The following is an 18,469-nucleotide window of genomic DNA, read 5'->3' as shown; positions in this document are numbered from 1 at the left end:
TCTATTTTACACAGTATGATTTGGACCAGGCTGAGAATAATCAACAGCTTTCTGGCTCTATGCAACAGGACAGTGATTTATTCAACTAGTCACTTTTAAAATCTTTTAGTTTTAATGGTGGCTCAGATAGAGTATTGTTGGTTAATTACATGCATATGTCCCTTTATTAAAATGTGAATGGCTAAAACAGCTGCTAATCAATTTGAATATTATAAAGTCTTGCTTAGTAAAGTTCAATTACAGCCAGTGATTTAAGATAGAAGAAAAACAATATGAAAAGGTTTGAGGTTTTTAATAATCATCAACACATTTATATACAAAGCAAGCAACAATATCATGTTCAAATAAAAGAAACAAAATAATCCTAAAATGTTATAACAGTTATAACAAGACATTGTACAGAGCAAGTATAATTAATGTTGACAAAAATCAAAGATCATTTTCTACGGTTTACCAAAAAGGGGCATGAATGTGAAAAAAGTGAATGGAATCACAATAACACGCCCCTCCAATGAAGAAAATTATGACGATATCTTATTATAATAAGCACACACTTGTCCCTTACAGTTTATGAGCACCAATTGGTCTTTGTTCTTCAATTATTCAATGGGGCAAATAAGCGCGTGAAAGCAAGAGGATGAGTTTACAGCATTACCAGATTTAGGGGTTAAATTGTTCGGGCTTGTTGGGGTCTTCCATTTAAATCTACCAGATATCTGAATACAAAGCAGGAAGGTGTATGCATGTCCTGCACCTATTGTTACACCATTAATGCAAGCATCTTAGTATCCTGATTGTCAAAACCATTTCACAGTGGCGCACTTCAGGATACCCTCGGCTTCCTGTTTTAGAAAAAAACAGATTAAGAAAGAAAATGACTAAAAGTCAAACCCACAACTGAATGGATCTAAAACTATAAACCTGTATTAATAGGACAAAAGGTAATTGCCTGTTGAGCACATCTTAATGGTATTTTCTTTAGGTTCAGAAACAAAAAAGCAGAGAAAAAAAAAACAACTTGATCTTGGGGGTTTTGCGTCACATCCATTTATCAGTATCTGCGATATTCATATCTACTGTCCCTCCCAGTGCCTGAAATGATGCAATCACAGGGATCCGATATAACTCTAGGTCATTTTCAAACACACCCTATGAGTATGTGCAGCAAATCACATTCAGAAACAGATATCCCAACAAAGCCCTCATCAAATAGCAAATCAAACATGAGATTGGTGCTGTAACAGTAGACGTAATTTACACACAACCAGGGTAGCAGTTAAGCTTTTCTTTTTTTCCTTCAGCCATTAATATTCTGAAATTTTCTAAAAGTGATCTTTGCATCCTGACTTTCTCTAAAGTGTGTACCTAATTTTTATAAAGACATTACAAATGAGGATCTACTAACTTTAACTTATTCTGCTTTATATGATCATAAAACCAGGGGCTACAGATAACTGAAAAGAGTACAGAAAAATAAAGAATAGACTGTTTAACACAATCCTAAAAAAAACATTAAAGGTAAAGCGGTGTTTGAGAAATTTGGAGCATATACAAAAGCATTGCCCCACGGGTTAGTTTGGGTAGTTTCTTCTTCGGGTTTTCTAACGGTCTTGCGTAGGTGAGAAGCTGCATTGTTGAGATGGTGGTGAAAGACTTCAATACAAACATTAAAACTCACTGTACAGTCATACAACTGCGCACCTCAGTGCCTCCTGTTTTCTCAGTGGTATAACAGGTGAAAATCTGCAAGTCTCTGGCTCTCATACAAAGAAAACAACAAAACAAGGAGCAGTGCCAGGCAGTTGGCCTTGCCGACGCTCCTATATTTTATAGCTGCAACAACCAGGGTGCTTTTCCACTCTGTCAGATCATCTGGTTGACAGAGAGAACTGGGGAAAGAAGGTCCTTAAGAGAATCCTACATTTTACCTCAGTCATTCAAAGGAGGTGGCTGTAAATAGGAAAGAAAATAAAAAAGGTACTTTAGTCATTGGAAAATATAAATTTAAAAAGAAATGTTTGATGGCATACAAGAAGTATTTAAAGGGTGTTAGCATTTAAACTTAACAGTAGAAATCCTAGCCACATTCAACATATATAAATGATTCAGAAGCAAAAGCTGGATAAAGGCAAAAGTGACAAAGCTTGGACAAAAAGGTGAATCTATACAGAAAAATTGTTCAATATGTTCTGATTTTATCTGAAAACTTTGGACCACTGACCCACATTACAGTCATTTTCTGTCTCCTGATTAGATGCTTATTTGGATTTCAACCATTGAAAATGATTCTAAATGAAGAACTGATGCAGAGTCAACGATACGCTACAGATTCAATCCAATAACCTTTAATATATAAAAAGATGCTTAAATTATATTCTTTGAACCTACAAAAAATATCTAATATACTAGAAATATATTTTTCTTTACATTTAATGTAGATTATTGTGGTTTACGGATCAAAACACTAATATTCAGTTTTTCAAATCCTATATTCAAAATAAGGAAATATCTATTTTTCAGTCATTTACTGGGCCCGCACAAGTAAATCAGTACCAGTAAAAAAATCTTTTTTTTACTTAAATCATTGCTGGAATACACATACCTGTTATCACCTATAGGTGGCAGTAATGCAGGGGATACAGCTTTAACTGATCAAGCCAAGTATAAAGATGAATTTAAATCATCCCAACAATAAATAATGGCTTTGGGACTAGTGGTTCTTACAGTTGTTAGTAGCATGAAAACTATTAAAAACATTAAATTTCTGCACATTTCAATCAGAGAAGCAGCTGGCAGTCATTGGGTGAAGATCGATACGGAGACTACAGCATGGCCTTGCAGTTAATTGCCAAAAATATGAAGAGGACCGGCAGTTGAAACAATAATAGGTAGCTCTCAGGTTTAGTTCTATACATTATTAATCTGAGACTGCTCTCATTTTTCAAGCTAATTAGGCGAAGCAACACCTAGTGTCCATCTACCAAAGTGTGGTTTTAGCCAATCATGGTAACAAATGAAACAAAAACTGACAACACAACTTATGTTTTCTCGTTCATGCTGTTTCAAACATAAAACCGTGGAGTCTGATAAAACAGTAGAAGAAGCTCCTGTGTAGTTCAGCTGTGGGCTTGGCGGCTCTTACTTTCATCTGGGCTATATGTGCTAACCCATTTTGCGTCAACTTGAACGATTCAGTCTAGAGTGGTACAAAATGGATTCTTGTGTGCTTGTGAAGTTGCATATATAGAGAGATTTTAGCTTGTAAGTTGCACACAGAACTTGACAGCTTGTGCACCATTTGGAGAACAAATGGCATAAGTGTGAAAGAAGCTTCAATGAATTCAACAGCTCCATGGAATACTGTAAATGGTATTTTTTGGGTTACGTTTTGCCATGGGTAGTCTAACTAAATAAAGCCGAGAAAGAAACCATGCACACAGGTCATGGCTTTTAAATAGAAATTCAGGATCTTGTAAAAGAAAGTAAAATCTAATAGGATGTCTTTTTTTCATAGCTTTTCTAGCTCACTGAACCAAGAGGGGATACATTATAAAATGAGTCATGCAAAGCACTAACTCTATATATGAGGAAAGTTATGTCACTTCAATGCAGCACAGTGTTCGCAACTAATAAAGATGTGCAAGTGAACCATCAGTTTTACTGTGGTGCCATTTTATGGTTTACAACCTCTATACGTGATGCTGCTTTGTCCCACATTATTTATTCTCCACTCATATTGTGTCTGTTTAAAAACACAGGTGAGTTTAGAGATTGTAGCTAAAATAAATTCCGGAAAATGTGAATCAGGTGAATTTCAGCTCTTTCTCTCTGAATGATAACATATTTGTGTGTTAGACACATTAGCAGAGGTGTTTATTGATTACTACACAACCCACTGTGTGGCGCTGCTGGGTGTTTAAATCAGTGAAAAGCAGTTAACTGTGATCTGAACATGGGAGGAATTTAACGCCTTATGTAAATTGTTGTTGTTAGGTTTAACTTTCATCTCAAGGATGCATATTCATACAGGTCTAAAGAGATGAGATTTTAGAGCCCTTTGGGTACCTATTCCTACTTTATTGACCAAGGTATCATTGTTTCTGACTAGTCAGCAAGGTCACTTGACCTAAATTCCAGAGGGAGCCTGTAAGGCAGTGTGACCAGAAAGAGAAGGGATACAATGCAGATAAATTGAAGGCTAGAATAAATTCACCTTGCGCTTCTTTAACATCTTAGCAGAACCAGACAAATGCTTCCTTATTGCACATAGATACACTTTCAGTTGGCCATCATTTCTGTATTAAGATCTTGTTTGATCTGTTTTATGTTATATTGGAAGTTTTCGTAAAACTGAAGTTTTTTTATTGACAATAAATCAGAATCTTATAACTAACATAAGTAGAGACACACTGTGTATAATAATCTATAAAACAGACAACTTTTCAATTGACTTACTGAAATTTATTTTGACTTTCTTATTGATAACAATATACCGAGGTGGGGCTGAAAGTTAAATTTGCTGAGGTAAAGTTCACAAAATTATTGGCTTTAGATAACGTGACTTGTAGTAAACACATTCTAAATTGAAGCCTGTTTTTAATTGTTAGAAGACAAAAACAAAAAATAATAATAATAAGGATAAAGAGAAGATTTCACCTTTTGGCCTTGATGGTTTTAACTTTCATCATCTGACACATGGGGCTTAGCAATAGCCATCTCCTCTTTGCTATTTGCAATCATCTTGCACTTCTATAGAAAAAAAAAAAAGATTAAAAAACAAACATTGGTCACTTTAGAAATAAAAACACCACAAGTAACATTTAAAATCAGTACTTTCATTGTACAGCTCCCCTCAGTTTTATGCAACTGCTCTATATGCATTAAATAAAACAATGCCACCCTTAAGGTGAATTTTATATATGCATGATTCTAAGCAACCTTTTATTGGACAGTGAGGAAATGATCCAACAAGTTATGAAAGTGCTTTGTTTTATAGTGCTGCTCAATTTTAGAAAAGCATGCAACTCAGTTTTACTTTATTCACATTTTCTTCATTCTTCTTTGCTACATTTCGCACACTCTTTTCCCTTAAGCATGTTTCACACTTAAGAAGACCTATATTATAATTAGACTCAGCCATGAAATAAGATGAAAATGAACATTTAATACTTAAGCAACTATAACTTGGCAAGTGCATTCAATAAAGTTGTTTGCAACTTTAATATTGAACACAAAGTTACTGTATTTTCACGACTATAAGGCGCATATAAACGTCTTTTTTTTTCCCCTCAAAATGTGCGGCGCGCCCTATAGTGCAGTGCGCTCTATGTGTTACTGCGGACGTTGTTGAGACCGCCATTAAAGGGGGGAAGTGTGGGCGTGGATTGTGTATAAAAGAACAGGTACGTGCTTTATGCAGAACATTGTTGTCTTAACAACCCTGAAAATGGCAAAGAGACACGCCTATAAAGCACAGTTTAAACTGAAGGCTATCAGCTATGCAGAGGAACATGGAAATCGAGCGGAAGAAATGAAAATTGAACATTTTCAAGGAGGTCCGTCGTGGTGCTTTCGTTTTATGAAACAGCCGGACCAGGACTACAGTAGCTCAGCAACGTCCGGCGAATTATAATGAAAAACTGGCGAGCTTACACTCCTACTGCAGCAAACACATCGCAGACATGGACGAGGTGTCGCTCACTTTCGACATCCCGGTGAATCACACGGTGGAGAAGAAAGGGACCAGCATGGTAGCGATACACACAATGGGGTATGAAAAGGCGTCGTTTACTGTTGTGCTTGGCTGCCACGCAGAAACTGCAGCCTATGGTGATTTTTAAGTGAAAGACTTTGCCTAAAGAGACTTTTCCAGCTGGAGTCGTTATTAGGGCAAATGAAAAGGTGGCGTTTTCCACGCATCACCATCGCTGTTAATCTGTGACTCCATCTCATCTGCCCATCTCACAGCCGATGTGGAAAAAAAAAGGTGAAACAAATGAACGCTGTGCTTGCTGTTATTCCGGGAGCGCCGGGCAAGTTATGCCACAGTTTGCGGATGGATTGTATATGCTTGGGCTAACGTGTCTGTTGGCACTGTTGTTCGAGCTTTCGCAAAAGCCGGCATCATTTCCGAGGAGCCGCTTGGCACGGAAAGTGACTGAGAGCGAAGAAGGGGAATTTGCCGTGTCTGATTTAGTGCAGCTGTTTAATTCAGAAACAGAGGATGATGACTTTGATGGGTTTGATTAATACTTTGTAATAAATACATGAATAAAGAACAAACATACTCAGTTTTGCTCCCGCTCTATTTTTAAATACGCCGTAGAGGTATTTAAACGTAGTAGAGGACATGTACCTGTATATAAAACTCACGCCCTATAGTCCGGTGCGCCTTATGTGTGTGTTAAATACAGTAATGGCACACATAACTGAGATTGCGCCTTTTAGTACGGTGCGCCTTATGGTCGTGAAAACACGGTACTGTTAAAAGGATATGTTTTTGCATTGCAAAAAGGCAGCAAGCTATTTTCCTGCCTTAAGCTAATAAGGTTGATCTAGCAAAATAATGTATATCCAAGCTATGCACCGGGTGAGTAAAACATTTATTTTCCAATTGTTGTTGTTAAATAGGGTAACTTTTATCACCAATACAACCTAATTATGTTTGTTTTATGTGAGGTTGCATGTAATGCAACAACACCACCAAAAAACAGAGTGAGTACAACTTTATTTCTGAAACTTAAGCGTTTTTAAGCCCAGCATCAGTTTTAGACATTAAACTTGGTAAGGCTTTGGACTTGAGGCAGAATTCCAGCTTTGTTTAGATGCTTATTTAGCCTTGGTAGTACAATTTAAGCTCTAAATTAGAAATACAAAAAGGTCTTCCTTAATATATACATACAGTAGTAGCCATTCAAAATGTCCCTTGACTGGTCCCCTAAGATTCCTTTTTTAAACATCAATCTTTGTACCAAAATATTCTGTCGTGATTTGGGAACATTAGCATCTAAAGAGAAGTATCATCTCCTGGTCAGACCCTGTCATTCAGTGAAAAGTTGGAGTCAGAGTTAAAAAAAATATGAATGCCCAGGAGAAGGAGGGGGTCCCTCCATTCGGCTGGCATTTGCCTGGGAAGGGCAACTTTGAATGGCTGCTACTGAATATTAAGGATGGTTTCCTCACTGAGAACTACATATGAAAAAAAAAACAAGATTTTAAAGGTCAGTTGTGCTCAGCACAGATTTAAACCAAAGTGTATCAAATTCAGAAGTGACACATCTAAAGCTTACTAACCTCTGTGAGTTCCTTAATGGTATGTATGTTGGCCTGGTGAGTGACCTTCCTCTTTGCTTCCTCGATGTGGTCCATATTTAGAGACTGTGATTGAGGGACAAGGCTAGGGGGTGGTTTGTTAGTTATAGTGGGAAGAGGGGCAAGGGGTGGCATAGCGGCAAGGGCCCCCATGTTGGTCAAGGCAGCAGTCATTGTGGCCGCTGTCATACTTGCCACAGCGGCACTCATTGTGATGTTTGACATTGTGGGCATTCCAGGAATGCTTGGTAAGCCCATTGGACCCATGCTGGACATATTTGGCATTCCCATGCCCATTGGAAGAGGTAAAGGTAATGAAATCGGCGTAGGAGATGGTGTCGGGAGAGGAAGCTGGAGAATGGCTTTTGGCCGAAGACTCTCAGGAATGGGAACTCCTGCCTTGGCACACATGGCGGCAGCATTTGCCTTGGCTATTTCAAGTAACTGGTCTTTATCTGACAAGAGAATGGGAGAGAATGAGACAAAGGGAAGAGTATAAAATACAAAATAAGGTAGGTGCATACACTTTCATCTAAAAAAAATTGTTTTACCCAGATCAGTGAGCCTTGGAGGTGTCTTGCTAGCACTCCGCCGTGATCGGGACCCTGAGCGACGTTGTTTGCGGAGAATGACAACCGGAGAGTGGCTCGGTTCCCTCTTCCACCGGTCTCGTCTATCAAACGAACGACTGCGAAATGCTGGCCTTCTTCCTCGACCTCGTGACCTTGACCTACGTCTACGATCTGAGGAGCGAGACCGGGATCGCCTGTTTCTGTCTCCTGACCTGGATCTTTTCCTCCGGCCTGTGGAGCGGCTCTTGGACCGCCTACCTCTATCTGGGGACTTCGACCTCCTTCTTCCCCTAGCGTTTGGTGAACGGGAACGTTTCTTGCGAGTTGGAGAACGGGATTTTGACCGGCGGTTTCTGGCTCGTGACTTGGAGCTAGAACGCTTGCGGCGGGTGGTAGACCTTGAACGTGATCGTCGTCGTCGGGGAGGACTGCGAGATTTGGACCGTCGCTTCTTTCTTTGTGATGGAGAGACAGAGCTTCTTTTCCTAACTGGAGACTTTGACCTATGAAGGGATAAGATTTGAAAGAATTAATAACAGCACATAAAGGACCTTAGTGCCAAGATTCGTTGAAATCAAACTTTTTTATTTCTTTAGTATTTAAGAAATGGCGTATTGCAAACCTGGACAACTTTTTCCTGGATGCTGCCTTTGATGTAGAACCAGAAAGTTTCCTGCGATCAGTGGGTGAACGAGACTTGGAAAGTTGCTTCTTTGGTATTTCTGGAGATGCTGAACGTGAGGAGCTTCTCTTGCTTTTTGACACAGCTTTGATTGGAGATTCCTCATCCTCTGACCCTTCTGAGGACCCAGAAGCGTCTGAGCCACTGCCTGGTTCTCTTGATGCAGACCTTGAACTGGGAGCATGCAATTTTTTAGACTTAATGGGCTGATCCTGCAACAAATCCAAGGAACCTCTGGTTTGAGAACAGCCGTCAGCTGCATGGAGCAACGGTTTCTGGTCACCTGTTGAATGCACCCGGATAGGACAGCAAAAATCAAAATCTATTCTTTTTCTCCAAAGAAAATGCAGATCTAATGCAAATATAAATATTTTTATAAAGTAAAATTAAGAGGATTTACCTGTTTCAACACAAAGTGCTCCATTTTCTTCAACAGCTTTTTCTTCTTGAGTCTTCTCTCTAGCAGCAGGAGGAGGAAGCTTCTCTTGAATAGCAGGAGTGAGAGCCGTCTCCTCTTGAATAGCAGGAGTGAGAGCCGTCTCCTCTTGAATAGCAGGAGGGAGAACCTTTTCCACTTGAACCGTAGGAGGGAGAACTTTGGCCTTCTCCTCTAGAACCGCAATAGGGGGAAACCTCTCCTCTTGAATTGCAGGAGGGAGGGACTTCTCCTCTTGAACCACAGGAGGGAGGGCCTTCTCCTCTTGAACAAAAGGAGGCAAAGCCTTCTCCTCTTGAACCGCAGGAGGGAGGGCCTTCTCCTCTTGAACAAAAGGAGGCACAGGCTTCTCCTCTTTAACAAAAGGAAGCACAGGCTTCTCCTCTTGAACAAAAGGAGGCACAGGCTTCTCCTCTTGAACAAAAGGAGGCTCAGGCTTCTCCTCTTGAACAAAAGGAGGCACAGGCTTCTCCTCTTGAACAAAAGGAGGCACAGGCTTCTCCTCTTGAACAAAAGGAGGCACAGGATTCTCTTGAACAAAAGGAGGCACAGGCTTCTCTTGAACAAAAGGAGGCACACCCTTCTCCTCTTGAACAAAAGGAGGCACACCCTTCTCCTCTTGAACAAAAGGAGGCACAGCCTTCTGTAGAACAAAAGTAGGGACAGCCTTCTCCTCTAGAACAAATGGGGGGACAGGCTTCTCCTCTTGAACAGCAGGAGGGACAGCCTTCTCCTCTTGAACAGCAGGAGGGACAGGCTTCTCCTCTTGAACAGCAGGAGGGACAGGCTTCTCCTCTTGAACAGCAGGAGGGACAGCCTTCTCCTCTTGAACAGCAGGAGGGAGAACCTTCTCCTCTTGAACAGCAGGAAGGAGAACCTTTTCCTCGTTAGCAGGAGGGAGAACCTTCTCCTCGTTAGCAGGAGGGAGAACCTTCTCTTTATCTGGAAGAGGAGCCTTTTTATCTTTAGCTGGAGGGGAGGTCTTCTTCACTTTAACTGGTGTGTAAGATATGGATCTGGCTGAGGATGAACTTTCAGACCTCCCATCACTGGATTCAGATCTTGACCTGGATTTAGATTTGTTCAAAATCGCAGAAAATGATTTTGACCTCCTCCTACCCTTTCTTGGAGATCTAGATCTCCTTTTGCTCTGGTGTGGTGATCTGTGTCTTCGGGACAAAGAGCGTGATTTTGAACGCTTGCTAGACCTTGGTGGTGAACGGTTTCTCCTTCCAGTAGACCGAGAACGTCTTTTGACTGCTGAACGGGATTTAGACCGCCTTCGGGAGGGCGGACTTCTTGATTTGGTCCGTTTGCGAGGACTCCTCGATCTGGAGTGCCGGCTACGCTTGGACATTACAAAGGATCGAGAACGAGTTCGCCTACTCCTGCGAGCTGACCGAGATCGCGAGCGGCGGGACCTGGGTGGTGGCGACCTCCTGCGGCGAGACAAGGATCGACTTCTAGAACGTCTGCCTCCTGTACGCCTTGCTGGAGATCTTGATCTAGAACGTCCAATAGGACGCCTAGACCTAGAATGAGAACGACGAGGTTTTGTGATGGAACGTGACAATGAACGCCGACTCCCTGCACCACCTCGCCTTGGTGATCGAGTTCTGGAGCGTCTTTTACCCCCACGGGAACGTGATTTCGACCTTCGTTGTCTCCTTGGAGACCTAGACAATGACGGGGACCTCCGCCCTCTGCGCTTAGGGGATCGTGATACCTTTCTTTTTGGAGAGGGAGAACTTCTGCGTCGCTTTGGTGAATGGGACAAAGATCTCCGTCTTTTAGGAGACTTTGACTTGCTCCGAGATTTTGACCTCTTCTTTAATGGAGTGACAGACAGAGAGGTGGATCTGGATCGACGGCTAGATCTCTTCTGTGACTTTTGGAATGGAGAAAGGGATTTTTTCTTTGATTTTGGAGGAGAACGAGACTTAGAACGCGAGAGTCTTTGACTTTTCTGAGGAGTCGAAGACCGCCTTTCCTTAGAGCTTGATGGAGAATGGGTTCTAGATCTTTCTTTTACAAATTCTCCTGACTGAACCTCCGTTTCTTGCTTGCTGAGACAGGGAGATGGTGACCGACTAGGGCCTGATTGGGATCTCATCATTTCTAAGCCCTTAGAGGGAGATAAAGACCTGGGGGACTCAGACTCTTTTACCTTTTCCCCTTGTAGTAAACAAGCCTGATCTTTCAGGATTAGGTCATCCTTTGGAGTACTGCCTTCCTGTTTGGGGATTATGTCTGGTAATTCCTGAGCATTCATGAATTTGGCGTCTCCATAATTGCTTTCAATCTTTACCTCAACAGTATCGGTCTGTGTTATCTCATCTTGGCCAACAGAAGGCGATCTCTTATCAGTTTCTTTTTCTAGTTCATTGGTGCAAATACCCGTCTCATCTGTGCAGGGGACATCAGTGTCTTTTATCTCTTCGGCTTTTATTTCAGGCAATTCAGATTTTTCCATTAAGATGGGAGCTACTTGCTCCTCTTCTTGGTTGCCTTTTGGATTCAGTTGGGATGTTGGCTCCTTGAGGTCCAGTGCAGCAGCTGGAGAACATTTTCCATTGCCAGCTGTCTTAACTCCTTCCCCCTCAGAGTCAGAACCTGAAGCTGAGCTGCTGTCAGACGGCGAGCGTGATGATTTTTTTTCGTGTTTTTCATCTTTCTTTTTCTTCTTTTTTTTCTTCTTCGCAGCTTGCCTTTTATGTTTTTTGGGTTTTGAGCCTCCATCTACATCTGCATGATGTAAGAGAAGCAGTTGCAGTTAGTATTACAATAAGCATTTATTATGTTCTTTTGAAAGTACAAATCATTGGTATGTGTCAATTCTGTGTACCTATAACTGCATCTTTTCTCCTCTCCTCTTTAATTCCAAGGTTTTCAGTTCCAGCTGCTGCTGCCAATCTGGCACTAAAACAAAAAATTAAGCAAACTTAATTTCTAGGTCCAGGCAAGGCATAAACTTGTATAATAGAAACCAGTTTAAAAAAAGGCTGGAACAGAAATTTAACTAATTATGTTTTACTAAACAGTTTAAATACAGCAGTCACATTTCCATTCTTAAACATAGGATAATTGCTGATGTAAGAAACGTTAATTAATTTTCTCTTTTTTTTTTCTAATGTTTTCATAGCAGAAAAGAAAAAAATTATGTAGCAAAATAACTCATATGATGGTCTAGTTCAAAGAAAGTACCAAATTCCCCCAGCTTCGGTAAAATGTATTTCTTGATAGCTGATTGCTCTAATTCAGCCCATCAGTCATATGTCTCTCAACGTTTTCATCCCCTCAGTTAACATATAGAATATTCTTGTGCGAAAGTGAATAATAGGGCCCTTAGTCTGATGACATTGTTGTTTTATATGTTTAGACAAATGTAGAGGTTTCTCTACTGGAATAACTGTAAATTATTTAGTAATTTATTGCGGTACTCTGATATCACATGGTGGTTGATGCTCTTTTTACAAATAAAATACTTTATATGACTTTGTTGGTTCACATCATTTTGATATAAACCAAATGTTAAAACCTGGTCAATACATATTCATGAATATCCTCCCTCCATGCATCCAGTCTCTTCACAGATGTTTCTGTGAATTCCTTTACCTGATGGCTATACATTTTGGAAATTAAGACCATCCTTTGATACCATAAACATACATAAACAATTTTTTTTTCACGGTAGCCAATGAGGTTTTATTGTCAGAACTTGTGTTCTAACATTAATTCTCAGTAGCATGTATTAAACAAGGTGCCTATATGAACAACGTAAAATGTAAAGATCTTGTATATGCTACATTTAAAATGACCGATGGCTTTTGCGAAAGAAAGCCATTTCTTCATCCTAAGCTTAAGAAAAGAATATTAAAGAGCATTTTATATTGTACAATAATATAGTCTTCTTTAACCATTGTAGAAGTTAAACACAAAATGAATATACATAAACATTTTCTGTCTGACCTGGCTCTAGTGGTCCTTCTCGGTGGTGGAGGAGGCTCTGCGTCGGACTCGGCACCAGATTCTGAACTGCTCTCCTTCTCGCCTTTTCTCCTCCTCTTCTTCTTTTTGCTTTTGTGTTTTCTATGCTTCTTGTTTTTCTTGTGGGGTGCTTCAGTACCTTCCTTGGCATTCAAGTCATCTTTTTCAGGCGTGTCATCCTCACCTGTACATGTAAGGCAATATTTTAGTGATCTTTTTTTTATTGCTCAAAAAAGAAAACACAAGGAGAATTGTCAAAAGTTTGCCCTGACAGAGTGACCAAGACGTGTCATGCACAGGAATCAGCATGAGTCTTAAACACAATGCAATTTAATTTATCCTTTGCAAACCTACATTAAAAAATTCTGACCAAAAAAAGAATTTGTTTTTAAAAGTAAAATGTAATTTAGGTTGTATGAAATGTAAGATACATGAAAATTAGCGTACATTATACACTTTGAAGAGCTAGATATTACATACCTGATGGAATGTCCATTGCACATTCCATTACGGCAGCACAGAGATGTATTAGAGTGCCTTCTTAATGATCTTCAAACAGAAGTCTCTCAGTGCTGGAAAACAAAGGAAATATATTAATATGCATTATGGATAAACACAGCCTCATTACTTTATCAAGCGTTTTGCCCACGATCAAAATAAAATAAATTAGAAAGGAATCCTAGAGGAGTAAATCATGATAATCTAATCGGGGAAAAAGTGAAAGCAATTAAATGCGTTTTATTTCACATAAGATCTCTTTCTTCAAAAAGTCTGTTAATTAATTAATTTGTGATAAATTGATTTATGTTGTCTTTAGGGCTGTAACTAACAATAATTTTGCTAACTGATTAACCTGTTGATTATTTTTCGATTAATGATCGGATAGCAAAAGGTTTCTTTTCCACTTGAGGTGTTCTGAATAGAGCATATAGACAGACAAAAAGTTTTTCATCTTAAATGCAAAAGGTTTATGTGTTTTTTTTTTTTTTTTTTTTTTTTTTTTTACAATTTTGGTAAAATTACCGCTCTAAATAGGTTGTTCTGCCAGCTAAAGGTAAATTTTAGAGTCTCTATACTCCATTTAATGATAAATGATAAACTAAATTATTTGAGGACTATTTCAATAAATGAAATGCAGTTAGAACTGATTGAAATGCAATGTGAAGATTCTCTGAAGAGTCAACATTAGCTTCTCTCCCTCCCTGAATTTTATCTGAGTTTGGATAACGGCAAGTTTCCTTTGATGAGACACCACTCAAAAGAATGATGAGCCTATTCGGCTCGACATAAAGATGTGAACAAACATTTTCTCTGCTAAATGAGAACAACAGCAGGCTGAGAACAATAATGACTGATAGACATCTCCGGGAAGTCCTTCGTGTCTCAACCACCAAACTTTCTCCTGACATGTCAGGCATCCTTCGATACAAAGGACAGCATCACTGCTCCCACTGAGTGCAGTGTTCTTCACGTCATATGTGAGTTGGACTTCACACGGGATCACCTAGTATGTGTAGAGTATATGTATGTGGATTTATTGCATGTGAAATAATTAAAGAAACAAACACAGCAATCATGTGTCAATAGGTTAAAAAAGAAAGTGTGGACACCCCTGGCTTAAGGGGTGTCTAAACTGATGAGCCAACTTTTAATTTCCGGATGGTCTGCTACGTAGATGACTAATGGTTTCAAAATTTACAGCAAAACAACCAAGTATTGAAACAGCCTAAGAACATCACACTACCACAGCTGTCTCTGAAGGTATGGGGCCTTTTTTTCTAAATAGTTGTTTGCTCTACACTAATTGCAACAAAGTGCATATCTTTAAAAATGTCCACATATATCACATTGCTACATAATATTTTATGAACATGTGAGAAAAGCCTTTGAGAAGTTTATCGTCTGCTGGGGCATTTTGGCCTAGGATTCTCCCATAGATCCAACTTTTGCTCAGTTTCTTTCTTATCCTCCTGTCATGAACAACCTCAAGTTATGTAGGTACAGCTTCAGGGTTCTTAAAGGTTCTTAAAGTGGACAACACATGTTAACTTGTATAATTTTCAAACCTTACCCTTTTGACACAGGGTAAGGTTTGTTTCTATAGGTTTTACCCTAAATAAATGAATCATATCAAAACTGCAGTTAGTATTTACCAAGGATAAATCTGCACATTTCTCATCTTTAACATTTAAGAGCCTTGACAAAGAATGGGTATCTATAAGAGGGTCAATACTTTTTCACAGCACTGTATACATTGATATGTACAATATCAAGTTGTTATATTTACAATATTCTGTATTGAATAACGAGAAAAATTCAACATTTGGTATGTTGTGAGCTGCTCAGTGGCTAGGCTGTGCGATTTTGCCAAAAATCAAAATTGACATTTTATTTCGATTATCCTTTGCACTAACCACTAGCGTAATGAGCTTATCAAGGGTTGATTGTCCTGGGAATATAGTGTTTCCCATAGCCAGATGTGTATGGATCTGAACTCTAGCTGCAGCTCTTTGATCTCCTCTGTGAGGTGGGGAACACACTTGCTGGAGTGAGACAAATAGTATCTCACTCTCCAAAACCTTGAGCGCCTCTGCCATTTGGAAATTGCATTTATTCAAATTGAGATCAAATTGCGAATGCCAGAGAAATGTTCAGCCCTAGTGTATGGCCGCTAATTGGGCTCCCATCATTTGGGTTTACTCCTGACATATCTGTCCACTCAAAAACAGCAAAAAATTTTGTTATTGACAGTTTGAGCTTCTAGCACCTATAAACAAAGACGTTTGACTTTTATTAGGCAATCTATTGGCAGACAAAACTAAAAGTGTGTATGCTGGAAAAAATGTTACACTTTAGTGTCAGGATTAACAGGAACTATTAGCTTCAATTTGAGTGACACAATCTGTTAGAAAAAAAATGTATGCAAAATAATAACATTAACTCTGATCGAAAAAGATCTGCCTAATCACAATTAGCCAATATTTTTGAAAAATCGTTCATTTAGTGACCGGAGAACACATTCTCTAAATGTGTCATTTGTTGAAAGAACCACTTAGAGCAGAGAAAGATATGCATTTAGAATTCACGATTAAGACCCCTTAGTCTATCAACTTTATCTATTCAGAAACTACCTCAGAATGAAAGTTTTGGCTGCACGTGGCTTAAATTCAGTAAAAAAAAATATAACAGATTAGTCGATTTTGCAAAGCGATCAATAGTTGCAGGCCTATTTATAACGGCATTATACTTGATTTAAAAACAGCACAAACAACAATGCAAATACATGCAGCAGGAGCACGTAAGATCTGGAGCATTATAAACTGACAATGAGGCTATAACGGCATACTGATCTTAAAGAACCCAGACTGCACAACTCTATGAAGAAATTACCATTCATTCTGTATAATAATTACAGTTAATAATTTTTGTATGTCCTCATCAAACAATGTTAACACAAGCGGCACGATATACGCTCACCAACTTGCTGTTTTAATGTTTAATCAACAATCTCGACTTAATTTCGCTGATTTGAAATAAATGCATTGTGCTGGGATTAAAAGGCGTTTAACACTGTATTCAAACCCGCATCGAAAGCGGAGCTGAATGAGAAAAAAGTTGTGTGCACATCGCCAGCCCGTAAACACGTTAGATAACGTTATCCAGGCCTACAATGCCCTAGCTAACATTTATTTTCCATATGGCATCCGTTCGCTTTAGCTAAACACAACACAATCAATTTTATAATAAGAAATACCTCGTTTTCAATTTCTACAAGCTGTTTAAAGCTGTATTTTTATTTTATTTTTGGCCGCAGGAGCCAAATATCCGGCCTATGAAAAGATGCGGCCTCACGCGCCGACAACGCACATACAGCTCAAACATTTAAGCTAGTTTATAGCTGCTATGTTTTAGCTGCTACTGATGTCAACAAAGCAAACTTCTCCCTCGGTCACAGTTTTACTTGTGTAGCACATATTTACCAGTTTATGATAAAAGGCTCCGGTTGCTACAAAGGTGAGTAGCGGGACCAGATGAATGCTGGACTAAATAGCGCGAAATCAAGCAGTTGGTAAATATGCTAGCCGTTAACGTTAGCTCACACTCTGCTCCGCCATGATGGAGAGAGGTATCCCAGCATGCCATGCTTCGGGGGTTGAACGTCTGCGTCACCATTTCCAAGGCAACGCTACAGCAAACACCTACCCTCCAAAACAAGAGTTTCCACGTGCTCAATGTGTGCTTATGGTACATTTCATGGTCAAAAAACTGTGATTTAGTGTTAGAAATCAAACCAGTAGTAAATGCTGATGTCTAATTACACAGTGTCTCATTTTTATCAAAAGTCAAAACTTGAACCTTAGCATATCTAACCAAACTTAAAGGCAATAATCTAAACGAGATGTTATATGTCTTTTTTGTGTGGTTTTCTGTTGTCATCAGAAATAGTGTCAGTAGCGTTTTATTTTTCTACTCACAAAGCATGCTCTTTGTTGTCATACAACAGCCCTTTTCAGCCAAATAAAATTGGTTCTTCTTATTCATTCCGTAAAAATTCAAAAAATATCCACTGGACTTGGTTTTCAAGATTTGAAGACGTTTCGCCACCTCTCCAGGAAGCTTTCTCAATTCAAATTCTTATTCATTCATTTGTTTGTTGTTTATTTATCTGCTGGAATTCCCTTTATAGATTTATAAACCTCGTAATCATGCAGCTGCCTGCTATCCATGACATTTTTGTGATAATGGTATGAACTTAAACATTAATTGGATTTTTCTCAGAATTACAAGATACAATAGATGTAACAAATGTAGCCATGCTCAGCAGCCTATACTTAACCTCTGTAAATTATTTTGTGTTGCACATTTCTTTTTTAGGATCAAATCTAGATTCAGATACTATGGAGAATTTATTAATCCCAACCAATCAATAGACAAGGAAGGTTCTATTGTTGATTAAATAAGAGGCAGAGTGCACTTATCTAATAGGGGCCAATTTCCTTAATATCCATGTTTTTGGGTAGTAAATGCCTGCAATATGCAGCAGCCAATGATTATCAATAAAACTCATTAATGCAATGGGAGAACATGCAAATGACATGAAGAGAAACAACTTCCCTTGTTTACAGACTTTGTGTTCTATTTGAAATTAAACAAGACCATACCAATCATTAAAAGGGTCTCTATCCAAGGAAGCACAGGCAGCATCTTTGATTCTCCAGGATTCTCTGGGTAAGCATCTGACAACAGTGAACAGAAGAAACTTCCCATTTAAAAAGGAAAGACTTTTGGTATTTGAGAAAACTGGGATCACTATAAAATCACAGCTTCTCAAATACCCAGACAGAAAATAGTTTTAAATTGCTTATGAAACATAGTGGCTGACAATTTTCATACTATTAAATCAGTCACATAAACTAAAACACATCTACGTTTAGTGAGCAAAAAAGAGGCTCAAAGATCACCACAATATGCACAGAAATA

The 18,469-nt window shown here is 39.0% G+C and overlaps 1 protein-coding gene across 1 annotated transcript; it reads right to left on the bottom strand.

Annotated features, from left to right (window-relative positions):
- Nucleotides 1–276: 276 nt before the first annotated feature.
- On the bottom strand, nt 277–17,142 carry si:dkey-67c22.2 (uncharacterized protein LOC792544 homolog). The gene is made up of 10 exons (XM_038293350.1): nt 16,969–17,142; nt 13,469–13,560; nt 12,971–13,172; nt 11,847–11,920; nt 8,966–11,746; nt 8,506–8,848; nt 7,863–8,386; nt 7,294–7,766; nt 4,657–4,749; nt 277–1,950 (listed from the first exon to the last, which is right to left on the bottom strand). Exons 2-9 carry the CDS (start codon nt 13,494–13,496, stop codon nt 4,675–4,677), a joined length of 4,500 nt encoding a protein of 1,499 aa, XP_038149278.1. The 5' UTR covers nt 13,497–13,560; nt 16,969–17,142; the 3' UTR covers nt 277–1,950; nt 4,657–4,674.
- Nucleotides 17,143–18,469: the final 1,327 nt, after the last annotated feature.

Source organism: Cyprinodon tularosa, unplaced genomic scaffold, assembly GCF_016077235.1.
Source record: "Cyprinodon tularosa strain WSP-4 unplaced genomic scaffold, ASM1607723v1 ctg324, whole genome shotgun sequence".
NCBI classification, from domain to species: domain Eukaryota; kingdom Metazoa; phylum Chordata; class Actinopteri; order Cyprinodontiformes; family Cyprinodontidae; genus Cyprinodon; species Cyprinodon tularosa.
This window is presented reverse-complemented; position numbering and strand designations above follow the sequence as displayed.

Coding starts and splice junctions, on each gene's coding strand:
- si:dkey-67c22.2 (XM_038293350.1), bottom strand. CDS start 13,496: ATGGAATGTGCAATGGACATTCCATCAG. Junction 11,921..12,970: donor AGAAGGACCACTAGAGCCAG/GTCAGACAGAAA, acceptor TTTTTGTTTTAG/TGCCAGATTGGCAGCAGCAG. Junction 8,849..8,965: donor AGCACTTTGTGTTGAAACAG/GTAAATCCTCTT, acceptor TGCATTCAACAG/GTGACCAGAAACCGTTGCTC.